We start from the raw sequence: 16,835 nt of genomic DNA, 5'->3' as shown, positions 1-16,835 counted from the left end.
CTCCCCCCCCCGCCCCGTGACGCAGCCGGTTGCCGTGGAGCCGGGACGCTGCGAGGCGGCGCTGGGGCGCCCCCTGGCGGCTGGGAGGTCCCTCCCTCCCGCCGCGCTCCGGGGCGGGGATCCCCCCGCCTCCTCCCCTCTGCGCACGTGCCCGCCCCGGCCGGCGTACGGCAGCCGGCGAGGGCCGCAAGAGTCGCGGCGGCGGCGGCGCCTTCGCCCTGCCGGCGCCGGTGCGCGGGCGGCGATGCCCGGCGGGCGGGTGGCGGCGGCGGCGGCGGCGGGGGGGAGACGGGCCGCCCCCCCGGCCCCGCGGCTCGGCGGCGGCGGGTGACGGCGGCCCGGCGGCGGCGGCGATGGGGTGCCTGCAGAGCGTGGCCTGCAAGGCGCGGGTTCGTCGGGAGCAGATCGTGGTGTCGGACGTGTCGGCCACCATCGAGCCGGCGGCCACCGCCATCGAGGAGAGCTCGCCGGTGGTGCTGCGGTACCGCACGCCCTACTTCCGCGCCTCGGCCCGCGTCCTCATGCCGCCCATCGCCCGGCGGCACACCTGGGTGGTGGGCTGGATCCAGGCCTGCAACCACATGGAGTTCTACAACACCTACAGCGACCTCGGCGTGTGAGCACCGCCCCGGGCCGGGCCGGGCCGGGCCGGGCCGGGCTGGGCTGGGGGGACTGGGCCCAGCGCCGGGCGCTACGGGAACGGGGACGCGGAGGCCCTGCAGCGGCACTGGGCTGGGTTCGGGGCACCCCGGCTCGACGCCTGCCCCGTGTTGCTCCCCGTGTCCGCTGCGTGCGCGGGGGGTCACCGGCACCCCCGCAGATGGCTGGAGGGCTCCGTCCCACAGCCCGCAAGAGGGTCCTCGTGCTGCCTGCCTTGTGTCGTGGCAGATCCGTTTGCATGGGGCGCTTGGGGATGTTGGAGAGAGCAGGGGTCGTCTCTCGTGCAGGGGGTCGGAGGCCGGGTGTCCCCAGCTGCTCGCAGGCTGCTCCGGAGCCCAGATGTGTTGGTAGCCAGAGGTTGGATTCAGTGGGAGGTTTTGCCAAAGCTCCTCGCTCGTAATTGCCACGTGGTGATCGTTTCCCTTGCCGTAGCCACGCGGTGTTGCTAACGTGGTCAGCAGCCAAGATTTGGGCTGGAATTCCCCCCTCCCAGCCATATTGCAGGGATTTCATTGCACCAGCGGCAGGCGTAACTGTGGTATTCAGTTATTGTACGTGCTTCTGTGCAGGCGCCTGTATGTTGAGGCATAAAAATCACAGACGTGTATTGCAGGAGGGGGCTGCTGACGTGCTTGGCCGGTGCTGTGGTCGCGGTGCAGCAGCTGGCAGATGGGAAAGGCTGTTCTCCCAGGAGGAGCTGGTTGAGGAGAGAGTGGCCCCAGAGAGAGTGAGTAATGAGTTTTGGTCCAGTTGGTTTGATTGCAGGTTAATTAAACTAGTCTTGTGCTAGAAGAGCAAAGGCTTCAGCTCGCCATGAAGGACTCGGCAAAGCTGAATTTGTTCTTGAAGGAGGTCCTTGAGAGCTTGCTGCAGGCAAGGAGAGGGTCCCCACGCTGCTTGCCTCCCTGTCCGTTGCTGGGTGCTGTCGCTGCCATTTCCCTGCTAAGTTGGCCTTTCTCTTCTCCTTCACTAGGTCAAGCTGGGAGCTGCCCGACCTGCGAGAAGGAAGAGTAAAAGCCATCAGCGATTCAGATGGCGTGAGCTACCCCTGGTACGGAAACACCACGGAAACTGTGACCCTGGTCGGGCCCACTAACAAGATCTCCAGGTTCTCGGTGAGCATGAACGACAACTTCTACCCCAGCGTGACGTGGGCTGTCCCTGTGAGCAACAATAACGTGCCGCTGCTGACCAGGATTAAAAGGGACCAGAGCTTTACTACGTGGCTGGTGGCCATGAACACCACCACCAAGGAGAAGATAATCTTGCAGACAATAAAGTGGAGGATGCGAGTGGACATTGAGGTTGATCCCATGCAGCTGCTGGGGCAGCGGGCGCGGCTGGTGGGAAGGACTCAGCAGGAGCAGCCCCGGATCCTCAGCAGGATGGAACCCATCCCACCAAACGCACTAGTGAAACCCAATGCCAACGATGCCCAAGTCCTCATGTGGAGACCCAAGCGAGGCCAGCCTATAGTCGTGATACCTCCCAAGTAGAGTGGCGCCGGGGCGCGCGTGCGTGAGGACCTGCTGCAAACGAACGGGGTTTCCGAGCCAAAGCAGACCTCTGAGGTTCTCCTGCCTTTGTAGCTGTGGCTGGAAATGTGGCTCCTCCTGAGTCAGAAAGAGAGCCTGGCTGGTGTGGTGGAGCGGAAGAGGGATCGCTGAGCTGGAGGATTTCCCAGGAAGCGGAATCGAGTACTTCATGGGCTTGCGGCTGGCAAAGAGGCTGTCTGACCTAAACGACTTGTCTTTCCTTGCAGGGCAACGCAAGGACCGTGAGTGCGCTTGAACCGTGCCTGTGGCGAATGCTGCTTTCCACCCAACTGGAGGTAGAAGTGAAGACCGTGCCTGCTGGACACGGAGGGCTCCTGCGGTGACCCTTCCCGCCGGGGCACGGGCGTCTGTGCGGTGTCTATACCTATGCATTTTGGATCGATAATCGACCCCTTGCCCTGCCTGTTGGGACTGGGCAGGAGGGCCCGGGAGCAGAGTGCGAGCTGGCAGTGCCAGGGTGCGGAGCTGGAGCCCAGTGCCGACTGTTGCTGCTGCCCGGGAGGGGTTTTCCGCAGCCAAGGGGGAAGCGGGACACGTTTTGCATGCGTCTGGGTGTGTTTGGAGTAGTTGTGAGTGTAGGAGATGCCATAGCTCTTTTCCTTCTTGGAGTGAGATCTAAGGGCAGGTTAGATGTCCTTTCGTTTTAAGGTGCACTAAATCTTTGCAGTTCCTCAACCTCCCCCCACCCTCAAATCCCACCGACCCTTCTCTTACAGAAGCAGAACCGATTCTCTCAGCCGAGTGAGAAATCGGGAGCGATGCCCGTTCACCCAGCCCAGGCGCTCGGTGGCTGTGTGTGTGGGGTACCCACATCAGCCTGGAGGTACCCCGGGACTCGCACGCTTCCACTGCAGACCCAAGTCCCTCGCGAGAAGCTGTGTGCTTGCTCGTTTTTCACACAAATGCTGGCTCGTGTGTAGACCCTCCTCCTCCTCAGCCGCTCATGGAGCAGGGTGGCAACTGGCAGGGACGCCGGTGGAGGGGATGGCACACCTTGCGGTACCTCCCCGGGCTCTGCAGGGATGGGGGGTCTCCTCTCTGTGCGTCGGAGGCAGGGATGTGAGCAGAGGCTGCGCAGGGCAGGCCTGGGTTTGCCTGGGAAGGAGGAGATGAGCGTGCTGCCTGGGTGCTGCCTCCTGCTGCTACAGGTGCTCGGAGGGTAACAGGGGGTTTTATTTGCCTTTCTCCTCGCCCCTCCCTGCCCGCATGGCTGGCATGGTCTGGTCTGCAGGGTGGTGCGGTGCTGTGGGCTGCCAGCTGCAGTTCCCAATATCTCGCCCTTGAGGGGCAGATGGTTACAGCTTTTGCTGCTTTCTCTGCTCCATCTGCTGCCCAGTGCCAGCCCTGCAGCTTCTCCATCTCGCACCCCTGCCTTCACACCATGCCCCTCTGGGGGTGCGAGTAAGTCCAGCTGGGAAGGTCCCATCTTCTGTCCTGCTGCCAGGAGAGCCTGGGGAGGGTCGCCGTGTTCGGCGCTTCCATGCAGAGCGTTTCCTGTGGTATTAGCAGCGCTGACCTCAGCCTGGCTGTTGAGGCACCCAGCCCAGAGCTGCTTTGCTCCGTTTCCGTGTGCTGGCACATCCCTGCGGCATCGCTCCTCAGCGCAGCCAAGCTCCTGCAAAGCTTCAGCCGCAGCTTGTGCTTTTCCAGGACGGGATGTGCACCCTAGTCCCTGCTGGCGAAGGGGCTCCCCAGTCATATTAGGCTAAAAATCCCTGTAAAATCCCCATGCTATTTATTCTCAGTAGCATTTGCTGCTGATTGGATTCTTTCTTTATTTTTCCTTTGGCATTTTGACGCCTTGACGCACACTTCCCCTTGCTGGGGTCGGCGGTCTTGCTCCTCCCGCTCAGCCTCAGGGCGAGCTGGGAACCTGCTGCTTTTGGTGCCTATGTCTGGGTTTTGCTGGGGGTGAAAGGTTTGGAGGGAGAAGGGGCTCTGAGCTTTGGTTTGCTGTTTTCTGGAGTGCAGCTTCTACTGGGAGCTTGTCAGCGTGGGAAGATGTCCTGCTCTTGTGAGACTCTGCCTGTGGTTTTGTGCTGGTACAGGACTGACGTCAGCTTTTGCCATCGCTGATGTTACGTTATTCAAAAAGAGCGTGGAAGGGGGTTATAAACTTTAAATATAGTGTTCCTTAAGATTTGGGGGAGGAGGAGGAGGAGGGTAAGTACCTTTTGGTTTGAAATAAGGCAGATATGTATATTTTTGACCCAGTGGGACAGAAATGTCGCTGTCAGCACTGGAGCTGAAAAAACAGAGGAGGGGGTTCCCTGACAAATGGGTTGCCATGCAGCTGCATCCAGAGAGGCTGTGTGAGCCAGCTCCCCAAATTCCGCAGGGAAGGGCGAGGCCTGCACTTGGGCTGCATGCCGGCTGTGCAGTCCCCGGGAGCTGCTGCGGCACTGCCAGTGGTGCCAGCCGGCTGGGAGAGCGGGGATGCTGGTGCAGGGAGATGCTGTTGAATTTGTTGCCGTCTTTTAAGATGTGCTGGCCACATCACTCAGCTCCACACTGAGTCAGCAGCAGCCGCCGTTCCTGTCCACGCGTGTCTGAAGCATCCCCCGGGGGGGGGGTGCCCGGTGCCTGGCCACAGCCGTGTGCCTGAGCTCCCAGGGCTGCTCCAGCCTGCAGGCAGGCTCTGGCTGAGCCCCGGGGCCGTGCCTGTGTTCATCCCCCCAGGCTTCTGCTGGGCTCCTGTGCCCGCTCCTTCTCTGACGGCTGGATTTGATGCACTGAGTTTGATGCGTGGGTTGTCTTTGCGGGCATTACCCCGTTGTGGGGAAAAAAAAAAGTTTGCAAAAATTGTTTGCAAAAAATAATTGCAAACAATGTTTGCAAAAATTTGCAGGCATTTTGCATGTTTACAAAAATCCGTGTTTTCATGTTTGAGTGGGGGCACTGGGCGAGTGTCTGCCCGAGTTGGGTGGCACCGGCCAGTGGAGCCGGGTGCAGGGCTCATGATGCTGAAGCGAACCGGAGGGAAAGGAGGGAGGGAGGCGGCAGGTGAGAGCTCCTGCACAAGAGTCTGGGTTCAGCTCGCGGCCCGCAGCCGTACTGATGGGAACCCTGAGCAGGAGCCCTTCCTTGCGCCCCCCTTTTGTACCAGCACCCCGTTATCTCAGGGAGGGGCAGGTCATGGAAATGCCCACCTACTCGCTCCCCCCATGCCCTGAACCTCGGGGTGCTCCTTCCCCTCCATCCCTGTCCTCGGGTCACTTATTTATTTATTATTTATTTATTTAAGGTTTATTTAAGTTATTTATTGGTATTTATTGACGGCTGGAAGTCGAGGGGGGTCACTTCTGCTGCACGGCAGGGGCGGCTGGGTTTCCCCCCTCACCCAGCCTCCTGTATTTTGGGGTGCTGCCGCACGTTTGGGAGCGCCACTGTGGAGGGATGTTCACGGGCCCCTGCGCTCCCATCCCCTTTTGGAGCCAAGGTGGGGAGAAAGGAAGGGGAATCACGCTGATGCCTGCAGGGATGACACCCCGTGCCTGTCCCCTTCCTGCAGAAGCTCAAAGCCCTTGTACCCCCTCCCCGGGCACTGTGCTCTCTCCAGCGCCCGTCCGTATTTATTGGCCCGGCCTCCCGGCGTTCCTCTGTTCAGCTCCTGCTGGATTTGCTGTTGCCAATTCCCGGAGATGGTGAGAAGAGCCAGGACATGTGGGTGTTGCTATGGAGAAAAGACCAAACCAGGTATTCTGCTGCCGCGTGGGGAAAATCAGAAGGAGGAGAGGAAAGCTGGTTTTGCAGAGTGCCTTAAACACAAATGACTTTACTGAGTAGGGGGCTTGGACTTCTGTCGCTGGATGTTATTACCAACTCGAACAAATGTTGCATTTCACTTCTCTGGGATTAAAAGAAAACCACTCGAGCTGTACTGGAACCAAACCCTGTGTTTGCTTGAGTCCATCTGGTTGGCTTGCATCTCTGGGGCCATGGCGGCAGTGGAGAGCACGCAGGAATTCACGGGCTTTTGGCCGCCAGCCCCTGCCTGGCTTGGCGGAGGGACCAGCAGCTGCTCTCACTGGCTTTAAGCCCCCTGAGTCTGGTGACAGGAGTCATTTCCCCTTGTCCCGACTTGCAGGTGGCTTCTTTGGTGTCCCAGAGAGGTTGTGCTCACCCTGAGCGCCCCTTCCCTGGGGATGCTCAGAGCAGCCTCTTTGCACAAAGGTTGCCATCGGGCCATGTCTTCGGGCTGCTTTGTGCCTTCCAGAAATGGGGTAGTCGGCTGGAAGGCTCGGGGTGGGGACAGACAGCCCCTCTCTCCTTAGGAAATCAGATCAAGGTGAAGGGTGTGTGCCGGGGAAGTGGCAAGAACCCCAGGAGCTCAGTTGTGGGGAACTAGGGAAGGTGCCAAGCTTGGTAAGGCTGAAAAGTCTACACACAAGAGATGTTTTCCCCTTTGGAATTGCAGATCTGCTTCCTGCTTCTTGCAGAGTGAAAGGGTGAGTGGGGAAACAAGAGTCACCCCAGATATCAGGGTTTTTCTTCTTATAGTAAAAATAGTGGGGATAATGCCAAACTTTGTAATGAAGGTTCATTTAAAAGTCGCACGGGGAAAAATACCAATATTCCCTGTAGAGTTCCTGGAGGCAATTAAATACAAATATAAACCCTCTTTTCTTTTTTGATAATGAAAGAGGGAGTTCTCTGCAACGCAGCTGTGTTTGCGGGTGTCCTCAGGCCTGCGTGCAGAGGTGGAGGACAGCGACGGGTGCTGGGAGGAGCTGGCGGATCTGGATGTTGTCCGTGGACTGACGGGCCATGTCCCAGGTGGGTGCGGCTGCTGCCCCAGGATTAGACCCTGCAGGATGCTGCAAGAGTAGCTCAGTGCATTGTTTACCATGAGCATCAACCCTAACTAGTCCTTGCTTGCTGCGGGGTACATTTGTTCCCTGAGCCAGCCAATTTCTTTAACAGCTGCTCATTTTTTTGAGTCTTGCCGATTGTGCTGGGCACTGGGAGATGCTGGCAGCCAGCCTACGAGCTATGTGGTGAGCGGGTTTCTTTCCTAGCGTTATACTAAATCATCGCTCATCTCTTGACAGATCCCCGAGGTGTAGGTCTGGGAGAGCAGGGAGGAGTTTGCATGGTTTGTACCATGCCCGCTCATGCCCTGGGAGGCGGGGTGGGACCCCCCACCCCGCAGCTAACAGCAGGCTGGGCTGAGGCATGTTCCCTGAGCTGACATCTCCTTCCCTCCCACCAAGGCTCTGCCGCAAAGCAGGAGCAGTATGGCTGCCCTGGGCCCCACCGCCTTGTCTGAAATGATGTGCCCTGAGACAACCCGTGCTTCCAAAGTGCCTTATTTACAGAGCAAAACCAAGGGCAGTCTGTACCGCTGCCACCCACCCATCAGCATGGGCACACATGCCGGCTGCACGGCTTAGGGAACAAAGTAAATTGCGCAGGGTTCTGTGGACACCAGCAGAGGCAGATGAGGGATACCGCAGGTAGTACTGAAGATCAGTTTATTTGCTCTATTCCCTCTTCCATAAAACCTGAGAATAATCAACTTCTAGCAAGAGATGAGAAAGCAGTAAGAAGTGAGAGATTTGGCTCTGCAGCTCCTCCCCTACACAAGGGACCAGACAAAGGTGCTAATGTGTTAGTGACAGCTGCTCCAAAAGGCACCCAGCAGTTTGGAGCCCCCGAACCTCCCTGATGGGAGGTGTGTGAGCCCAGCAGGACACCTCTCCGGGGCTTGGCTGCTGACACCATGCTTCTCACCATGCCTCTCGGAAAAGCTCCTCTGGTGCCCAACCAGGAGAGACTCCACAGCACAAGCCCTGGAGCCTCCACTGCTCTGCTATCCTCTTGCTCGCGGGGCTGATTCAAGGCAAGAAAACACCCAAGGTTTTAGTTTTGAGGGGATGTGGAGGATGAAAGGGATGGGGAGGATTGGTTTAGTATTATGATGCACCACCAGTGAGTGTGACGGTACAAGGCTGCTGATTGCGCGGTGTCAGGGAGGCAGGAGCTGGGCACGGGGAAGGCTCCCAATGCCGAACGACCTGCAGCCTGGCGGGATGGACGGGCAGGCCCGCTCACTCCGGTTGCGGGGTGTAACGCAGGTACTTCTTGCCTGAAGGGAGGTCCTTCGTGAAGATTCCTTTGGGAAAGAGCTTCTTGGCTTCATCATCAGGTAAGGTGGGCACGACCATGACGCTGTCACCAGGCTGGGGAGAAAACAGGAACTGTGAGGGCAGCAGAGGAGCTGGCAGGCTTGGACACAGGTGACACTGCCTCCCCGCGAACACTCAGCCGCAGCGCCCCAGGCGCTTCCCCTGCAGCGCTGCTCGGAGCGGGCAGTGAGGACTGAGGGGGAGCTATGCCAGGAGGTGTGGCTGATGTCAAAAGGGAGAGCTGTGCCATCTGCCAGCCCTGCCAACGGCATCCCACAGCACTCCCATGGGAACAGGGAGTACCAAGAGGGGAATTTGGGCCTCTGCAATGCAGGAGGGAGCACAGCTTGTCCGAGTCTGCTCATCCATTTCTGTTGCTCAGGCGTTCCCAGACAGGTGGTGCTGGCTCCCCCTTGGTGTGCCAAGCCCTGGGGGAAGGTGTGCTGCCCTGGGAGGTGGGCTGGTGCGTGAGCTGGCCCCACACAGATGGCCACAACTAAGCACCTTCAACTGGTAATTTTCCACAAGGACAGGACTCGGCTGTGTACGCGCTGGGTAAAGTGGAGCCGTGCCCATACTGGCCCTTAGTGGCTCAAAGGCAGAGAGCAGTGAGCAGGCCCAGGGCGGAGTGCCCCATGCTTGCTGCTTCGCTGGCTTTGAGCGTACTTTGGCATGCTGACACCTGGTAATGCCCTTCCTTATTGCAGACAACGAGGGCAGGACCTGCCTTGGCCAAAAGCCAAGTACTGATAACCAGAAGAGCCAAGCCCAGTACCCGCTGGCACACAGGGACCAAGGGGAGGGAAGGGAGGTTCCTATGGCTGACACCAAACTGCAACAGCCCTGGGCTGGGATTTAACTTATATCCCAGGACCTCAACAGCTTTCCCCACCCCGTGGATCCTCCTCCAAGGGACACTGGTTGATGTTTCAATGCACATTTTCAGTGCCTGGTTGTGAGCTTTGCTCCGCTCCTCACCTTCCAGTCCACAGGGGTAGCGACCTTCTTGTATGCTGTCAGCTGCAGGGAGTCCACCACTCTCAGGATCTCATCAAAGTTTCTTCCGGTGGTGGCTGGGTACAGGATGGAGAGTTTCAGCTTCTTATCTGGGCCAAAAACGAACACCTGAGCACAGAGAGACAAGAGTCAGGGGCTGCGCAGAAGATGTTTGTCCAACTGCCCTGATGGATCTGCTCAGCCTTGCTATTCCTCCATTTCCTGGGAGGTGGCCTGCTTGATTGCAGGTGTCAGGACAGGTGAGATGCCATGGTGGGAAACTCCTAGAGCAACAACTGATACTTGGGCACAGAGAACACAGTGTGTGCTCAGGGAACAGTGTGTGCTCTGGGAACTGCTGTTTCCAATGCCAGCTTGTTTTGCAATTTGAAATGTTTCTTCCCCTTGACTTCTGCCCTTCTAATGCAAGCATGGCAGGGGAGAGGGAAAGTCCAGCAGATCAAGCACTTTCGTCCTCTCTGTGTTAGGACAGGCACAATCCAATGAGCTGGTGGCAAAAGCAAGATGGAGCTGTTGCCAGCAGGCCAGTGCTGCCCAGCCTCTTCCTGCACCACAACCCATGGATCTAACCCAAGGAAGTCAACCTCTCTCCTGAAGATGGTCATGTCCATCCAGGTAAGCTGCCCCCATCTTCAAGACCACCCCACAGACACAGGGCAGGATGGCAGGCGATGCCTACTGCTGAGAAGGCTGCCAGGCTAGTGGCGCTTCAGGGCCAGGTACCCACCACACGAGCAGTCAGGGGCATGCCGTCCTTGTCCCGCTCATCCGGGTCCAGCATGCCCAGCTTGACAGCCAGCTCCCGGTTCGCATCAGCAATGATGGGGAAGGGGAGTTTCTCCTCGGGCTGTTCCCCATTGTACGCGTTGATGTCCTGCAGAGACAAAACCATTGGCACGCTCATGCTCCCTGTTGTGGGTACCCCCACAGGAGACAGAGGCCAAGCAGGGAGACCTCCAGGCAGGCTTTACGTGTGTGTGGCAAGCTCCTGCAGAGGGGCCATGCAGAAACATGTTCAGCAGCTACTCTGCAGGAGCTTGTGACTTGCTTGGCCCCGAGGTCTCAGGCTGGGACAGCACAGCCAGGGGCTCATGGCCTCCCATGCAGTTTCTCTGCTTCCAGAAACCAGGTGACAAATGAGAAACCTGCGTGCCAGGCCAGACTCTGCCTTGTTCCTAGAGATTAGTTGGTAGGCTGTCTATGCTCATACCCTGCCGCTCACCTCTGGAACTGCCCATGGACCAGCTGTCTCTGTGCTTTGCCCAGGAGTGGGTACGGGGAAATAGGGAAATCCTGCCTGTGCTGGTGACACGGGCAGATTTATCCACCTTTCTCCAGGAATGGAGGTGTCCTTCTTCCAACCCTCTTCCAGCGAGTGATCTAGCACTACTGACAGATGTGTTGGTGTCAGACCTGAACTGGACTACGCTCTTAAGAAACAGTCAGAGTGCAGGTGCTGGGACACCGCACGCTCCTTTCTGAACTGTGGGACAGAAGAGAAAATCAAGCATGCCAAAAACAAACAATGGCAAAGCATTCCAGTTTCCTTGTAGTTTGCAGTACCACCCGTGCAGGTCATGCTGAGCCAGAGCATGGCTAGGAGGAGCCTTCTCAAGGCAGCACAAACAGAGCAGCTGCCAGCATTAAAACAAGTTTAATTCAAGGTTTCTGCACCAGAACGGAGCTGCCTGTTCCTCCCATCCTCTTTATGCTACAAGGGGACAAAACTGACTCCAGCGCTGACGCAAGCCTCCTGCGCACCACTGTGGTGCGTTATCAGCTGAGCTGATAATTGGAATGTGCAAGTCTCTCCACATTCCCTGGGCTTTGAATGTGGGGGAACAGGCTGAGTCCTGCTCAGGGGGAGCTCGGGGCGGGCAGGGTTGGAAATGCTGTCTCTTGGCACTGCCCGCTGCTGCTTGGAGCACACCAGAAGCAGCAAGAGCAGGCAGGCCTTGCAGCGCTCCTCAGCCCTCCTAGGCTGATGGTGGTGACATAAGGGGCTGTAACCCTGCCCCAGCTGCTCAGGATGCTGCAAGCAGGTCAAGTGGTGCACACGTGGCAGGACGTTTCCTTTCCAGCTTTTGTCTTCGCTTGTTTTCTCCCCAGGGCTTCCTGAGTGGGCAGTGCCCTGCAAAAAGGGGCTATTTATCTCAGCTGGGTTGTGGCCAGGCCTGCCTTGGAAGGAAGGAATTGGTTCTGTTCTCCTGCCTTGTCAAAGCAGAGCGGGGAAGGAAAGCAGAGCCAGAGAGGCCAGCCCAGATGAAATGCTTCTGAATGCCGCACAGAGTCACAAGAGGACGTAGATGGTCAGACAGTGACACATGGACACCTCTTCTCTTCAGAGTGGGGGACGGAGGATGAAGAAGGTTTCTGAGAAGAAACATCCAAATCCTACAGACTGTAACTCATGCCAAAATGCACGTAATTTCATGACCTGAGGATCTCTGCCCAAACAGCCTCACAAACCCCACCCTATTTTGCAATAGGAAACTCGCGACTCACGTATTCCCCTATGAATTATTTTTCTCTCCAGAGTCCCAGCTGAAACCAGACATCGCTGCAGTGATTTATTCACCCCTACTCACCACAGTGAAGGCATCAGTGGACAAAAAGAGCACCGAAACCTCCTCCGACATGCACAGCACATCTCAACCCTGCATAAGCAGTCCTTGGAGCAGCAGTGCACAGACTGGGGAGGTAGGAGAGTGGGATTAATCTCTGGCTGAGCCACAGGTTTGTTCCGAGCTCTGGACCAAGCCCTTGGGTCTTGGCTAGGGACGGCCAAGAAGAGCAGTGACGTCTTCGGCCTGCCCAAAGTTTTGCTCGCTCCTAGGACTTCTCTCCAAGTTAAGATTTAGTGAAGGAAGCTGCAGTTTCTAGATCCCAACCTAGCATTTAATGCAGACTGCCTTTGTCCAGACAGGCAGCTTCTGCCCAGGCTTGGGATCTCTGTTAAGCTCTCTTCCCCACTCCCTCCCCACGGCTGGGCTGGAGAACCCCTGGGGCACTGTCCCTGGTCTCAGACTTGCGACAGACCCTAACAGTCGCCTTCCTAGTTCAGCTCTTTGGCTCTCCAGATTATCTAAAGCTCTTCTCTGCTTTGTCAAGGACAAAGGAAAAGGATCACAAGGTCCAAGAGCAAAGCAATCACATCCCTGTCCCCTCTCTTATGTCCTCCACGATGCACACAAGCTGTGTTCATTGCTCCTCCACGCTTCCAGCACTGCTCACAGTGTTGCAGCCTGACGTGTCCTCCCACTCCCAGGCTAAAGAGCCCCAGTTGCTCTGCACTGAAGTAAACCTGCCCCAAACTGCAGGCAGCTTTGTTCCCCCTCCGCACTTTTTTGTTCCCCTGTAGTCTGCCAGATGGGCAACTGCAAACACAGGCTGCATGAAGACTCCAGTCTGCTATGGATTTGTCCTCACCAATTGGATCTTTTGCTCTGGAGGGCTTTCATGGTTTCCCTTTTGACAGGTGCTGAGCTGACATTTCCAAACCACCATCTCTTGCAGCCTGACGGAAAGCTCACCGCAACTTGGACCGCTGCCCTCTGCCTTTCTCCACACTTGTTCTGGAAGGATTTCCAAAGGTGCTACTCTGCCTCCCACCAGTCAGTGCCGAGAGGCCGCTCTGCAACTTCTCTTGGCTTTACCCAAGGTTGTGCTGAATGATTCCATAGCATCAGCAAAGTCAGCTCGTTGTTCACCTCCTTTCCAGCTCACTCAAGTATGCTGAACCCCACATGTCCCTGCAGAGTCTCAAGGGAGTTTGCTGCTTCCCTTCTCCAACACAACTCATTGGTTCCTCCTGTCTCCCTGCGGAAACGAGCCTGCCCTTCACAAAGCTGATGTTGTTGAAAAGCTTCTTGGAAATTCAAGGACTTTGTAAAAGTCAACAATACCCTATGGTTATTCAAAGGGCTTTAGCCAACCAGGAGATGAGACTCCCTTACAAAAGCACAACCCAAACTTTCTGTTATTTTTAATGGGACGTTATCTGCTAATTTGACTGGTGGTTTCAGACAGTTTGACCGGCACAGAAACCTCATTAACTGGTGTGGGATGTGTACGCTGTTTTTTCCAGGCCCTTCTCAGGCTTGGTGGGACATCGGCCATGCACCGCTCAGGTACAAAGGTCAATTTAAGCAATAAGGCAGTTAGGCAATTTCTAAAGCCAGACATGAAACAATATTTGAGTGTGGAAATTTCTCACCTTTACTGCCTCTTATTGCATGCATGTCTCACCCCTGGAAAATGTGTGAGAACATTCTCAATTCTAAGAATAAAGGAAGAGGCAGGTAATTACACGTGGTAGGGATGTAAAATGAGCACCCAGGGATTTTTACACTCTAGCCCTACCTGTCTGAAATGCTCATTTTACACCCCTACCACCTGTAAGCCCTGGAGTCACACTCTCTGGCAGCGCACCATTGCTGAGGCTGCGTTTGAAGCTTTTCATTAGTTCCTTTTATGTTCCTTCAGCAAGCTATTTCGTTCCCATCTTTTTTTATACTCACTCACAATGGTTTTATATTTAACATTCTCCTATTTGTGGTTTTATGTTTAACGTGCTCCTGTTTGTTCTGTTTTCTTTTCCCTGCCCGGGCATGAATTGCAACCTTTGAAGACTGCCTGTTCACTTCTGATGTCTCCTTTCCTGTTTTATTACAGAACTTTTTGAGGGTCTGCGGATAGACCACCTTCCTCTGAGCTTTTGCCACCACCTTCACGTACGTTTTGCCCTTTCAGGTATGGGTGAGAGAGCAGTAGTACTGTTTTCTTCTTGTTTCAAAGTGTCAGTGCATAGAGTGCCCTGGACTTTGTGCTCCATGAAGATGGAGCAGACCTTCCTGTTCCTGCTCTGCATTTTAGCAGCTCCTGCCCGAAGTGCTTTGGGATTCAAATGTCTTATGATGTTATCCTCAGCAGATATGTAGTTCCAAGCCTGTGCTCTGTTCTGTGTGGGCTTTTCCTCTGGCCTTCAGAGCAAGGCAGCAACGTGAGCCCCTTTTGCGCCTCCCCATGCCCTGTACCTTGCTCCAGGAGAGGTGGTCTTGAACGCTGTCAATGGAGAGGGCGATCATCTTCACGTTGCGCTTGCTGAACTCGGCCGCCAGCTTCGCCGCCCGGCCAAGCTCTGTGGTGCAGACGGGTGTGAAGTCTCGAGGGTGGGAGAAGAGGATGCCCCATCTGAAAGAAGAGAGCAGGAGATGGTGTTAGGGCAAGAAGTCGTTTCAGTTTGTACTGCAGACAAAAAGCTGTACTGACAGCACTGCATGGAGACTACTGCAGGAACAACTCATCTCTTTGCTAAGTGGAAATCCTGACCTGGGAATTCTTCCTTCCCTGTCGCTAGAAGCTTTCATGACACCCTTGTTCACTGTGCCCTGAGAAACTCCCTGTGCCTTGGTCTCCTTCTCCCTCCAGTATCCTCCAGGGGATGCTGGAGTAGCCCACAGTTCCTGATGTGGAGATCGACACTGTGCCGCGTGAGGAAGTTTGGGGTAGCCACATGTACGCTTTGTACCTCAGACACCATGCATCCAAGGGCGTGCAGATGCCAACCTGCTGGCCACATTACTGCAGAGATCATTAGCGATTTACAAGGCTATTCACTATCCTGTACACCTCATCAACCACCGTGAGGAGAAACACCCACGTAGATCATGCAACTTAAAAGGAGATAGGATCAAACCTTAACCCAACTGCTGCCATGAGCCGCCAAACATACTTCATGAAAAAATAAGAATTAATCAACTAATGGGGCATGCCAGAAGCCAACATCACGTTACGGCTACAGTTATAACGATAGTGCCACCTTGCTTTTGCCCACCGCTTCCCATCAGCAGATTTTGTGATCTTTAGAGCAGGCAAGTGCCAGAGACCCCACTTTACAGCCAAGGCAACTGGGGCACAGAGTTTGTCAGCAATGCAGTCCAGCAGCGAGTCAGGCTTATGGCAAAACAGCTCCCAGCCTCTCAGGAGTTTCCAGAGGCTAAAGCAAAGCTCCCCCCGCCTTAAAATTCTCTGCCAGGGATTTGTTGCACCATTTCTGAGCTCAAAATTCACAGGTCTTACCGCACTGCTCTTCACCAGGCTACCAGGGCTCAGTAAATACAGCCACATACCACAGCAGCTGGGGTAAGTCCTGCCTTAGAGATTTAGGAAGGGAGCTGGAGGGATGAAGAGAACACCCTGCAGCTCTGCCAGAGCCGTGCGATCGCTATAGCTCGCCATGAAGCTACAGGGCAGCTACCGGCCACTGGTGCTACGAGTCTCTTTATACAATAAGTATGCTACTTGAATAAAAAGCCAGCAAACAACCGAGTAGAAGCTGTCAAAGAAAGCTGTCATGGGGGTGATCAGGCTGGAACAGCCAGTTTTAAGAAGCCCTGCAGCTTACTTTCTCACTAAGAGGGTTCCTTTTTCCCCATTTGCCCAAGCTCACAACACTGACAGAAGCGAACTCAAACAGCGATTCAAGGCTGCCAAGCGCGGCCGGGAGTGAGTCCCAAACGCGCTGTGCCAGCAGCCTCCCACTCCTGCCAGAAATGGAGCAACAGGCTTTGTGGGAAACAGCCCCTGAAGGCACGCAGCTTTCCATGCTGGGTTCAAACGGGACCAGAGCTCTTTGCCGCTGCTCGATCACACACCAGAGCCCTTCGCCGCTGCTCCATCACACACCCTCGCAAGCCCGGGCTCACTCACAGGGGACGTGCGTGACAGAGCAGCTGGCCTCCGTGACTGGCCTGGACTAAGCGCTGCCCTGGCGAGCCTGGCTTTGCCCCTCCTCGGGCTCCGCCGTTTCCAGAGCGCCTCTCCCCGAGGGCTCGGCCCCGCTCTGGCGCTGCCGCCCGCAGGAGGGGGTGGGGGAGACGGGGAGAGGCGGCCCTGCCCGCTCGGAGGGGCCTGGATGTGCCTCCCCGCCGCGCTGCCCTGGGAAACGGCGGTGTCCGGCGGCCTCCCTCGCCCCCCGAGCACAACCGTGAGGGGCTGCCGCTGTGCCTGGGCGGGAAAAAATCCCACGGATTTGGCATAAAACGGACTGGCCCAACACGCCCGTGGCAGTGACGCGGCCTGCACGGCTCCCCCCGCCCAGCCCCTCGGGGTCCAGCCAGGCTCGCACGCAGAATTCACCGCCGTGTTCATCCGGAAAGGAAACCCCTCGCCCTCGGCGCTCCGGGACCCGGCCCGGCCCGGCCCGGCTCGGCAACCAGCCCCCGGGGTGACCGTGCCCATGGGGGTGCTGGCCGGTGCCGCCGCCCGCCCCGGTGCTCACGAGTCTCCCAGGAAGTCGTGGAAACGGATGCGGCCCTGCGTGGTCTCCGCTTCGAAGTTGGGCGCCTCGTCGCCCAGCAGCAGGCCCGGCATGGCTGCGCCCCCCGCTCCGCTCCGCTCCGCGCCGCGCCGCTCGCCACCGGGGCTGCCGCCGCCTCTGCGCATGCGCGGGGCCGCCGCCTCCCCTCTCGGG

The 16,835-nt window shown here is 56.8% G+C and overlaps 2 protein-coding genes and 1 long non-coding RNA gene across 3 annotated transcripts; 2 read left to right on the top strand and 1 right to left on the bottom strand.

The window, feature by feature from the left end:
• The first annotated feature begins 336 nt into the window (after nucleotides 1–336).
• Nucleotides 337–2,544, top strand: FAM78B (family with sequence similarity 78 member B). Its single transcript, XM_086753239.1, has 2 exons — nucleotides 337–616; nucleotides 1,634–2,544. The coding sequence occupies exons 1-2, from the start codon at nucleotides 354–356 to the stop codon at nucleotides 2,154–2,156; spliced, it is 786 nt and encodes a 261-aa protein (XP_086609365.1). The 5' UTR covers nucleotides 337–353; the 3' UTR covers nucleotides 2,157–2,544.
• Nucleotides 2,545–7,673: 5,129 nt separating this feature from the next.
• Nucleotides 7,674–16,793, bottom strand: PRDX6 (peroxiredoxin 6). Its single transcript, XM_086753238.1, has 5 exons — nucleotides 16,644–16,793; nucleotides 14,398–14,554; nucleotides 10,089–10,235; nucleotides 9,323–9,469; nucleotides 7,674–8,398 (listed from the first exon to the last, which is right to left on the bottom strand). The coding sequence occupies exons 1-5, from the start codon at nucleotides 16,733–16,735 to the stop codon at nucleotides 8,267–8,269; spliced, it is 675 nt and encodes a 224-aa protein (XP_086609364.1). The 5' UTR covers nucleotides 16,736–16,793; the 3' UTR covers nucleotides 7,674–8,266.
• Nucleotides 10,249–14,007, top strand: LOC147599942 (uncharacterized). Its single transcript, XR_015259182.1, has 2 exons — nucleotides 10,249–12,061; nucleotides 12,840–14,007. It is a non-coding gene; the product is annotated as an uncharacterized LOC147599942 (long non-coding RNA).
• Nucleotides 16,794–16,835: the final 42 nt, after the last annotated feature.

Source organism: Chlamydotis macqueenii, chromosome 8 (assembly GCF_036417535.1).
Source record: "Chlamydotis macqueenii isolate bChlMac1 chromosome 8, bChlMac1.mat, whole genome shotgun sequence".
NCBI lineage: Eukaryota > Metazoa > Chordata > Aves > Otidiformes > Otididae > Chlamydotis > Chlamydotis macqueenii.
The sequence above is the reverse complement of the archived record's forward strand: the minus strand, read 5'-3'. Positions and strand labels throughout refer to the sequence as shown.

Coding starts and splice junctions, on each gene's coding strand:
- PRDX6 (XM_086753238.1), bottom strand. CDS start 16,735: ATGCCGGGCCTGCTGCTGGGCGACGAGGCGCCCAACTTCGAAGCGGAG. Junction 10,236..14,397: donor ACCACCTCTCCTGGAGCAAG/GTACAGGGCATG, acceptor TTGTCTCTGCAG/GACATCAACGCGTACAATGG. Junction 8,399..9,322: donor CTACCCCTGTGGACTGGAAG/GTGAGGAGCGGA, acceptor TTTTCTCCCCAG/CCTGGTGACAGCGTCATGGT.
- FAM78B (XM_086753239.1), top strand. CDS start 354: ATGGGGTGCCTGCAGAGCGTGGCCTGCAAGGCGCGGGTTCGTCGGGAG. Junction 617..1,633: donor ACCTACAGCGACCTCGGCGT/GTGAGCACCGCC, acceptor CTCCTTCACTAG/GTCAAGCTGGGAGCTGCCCG.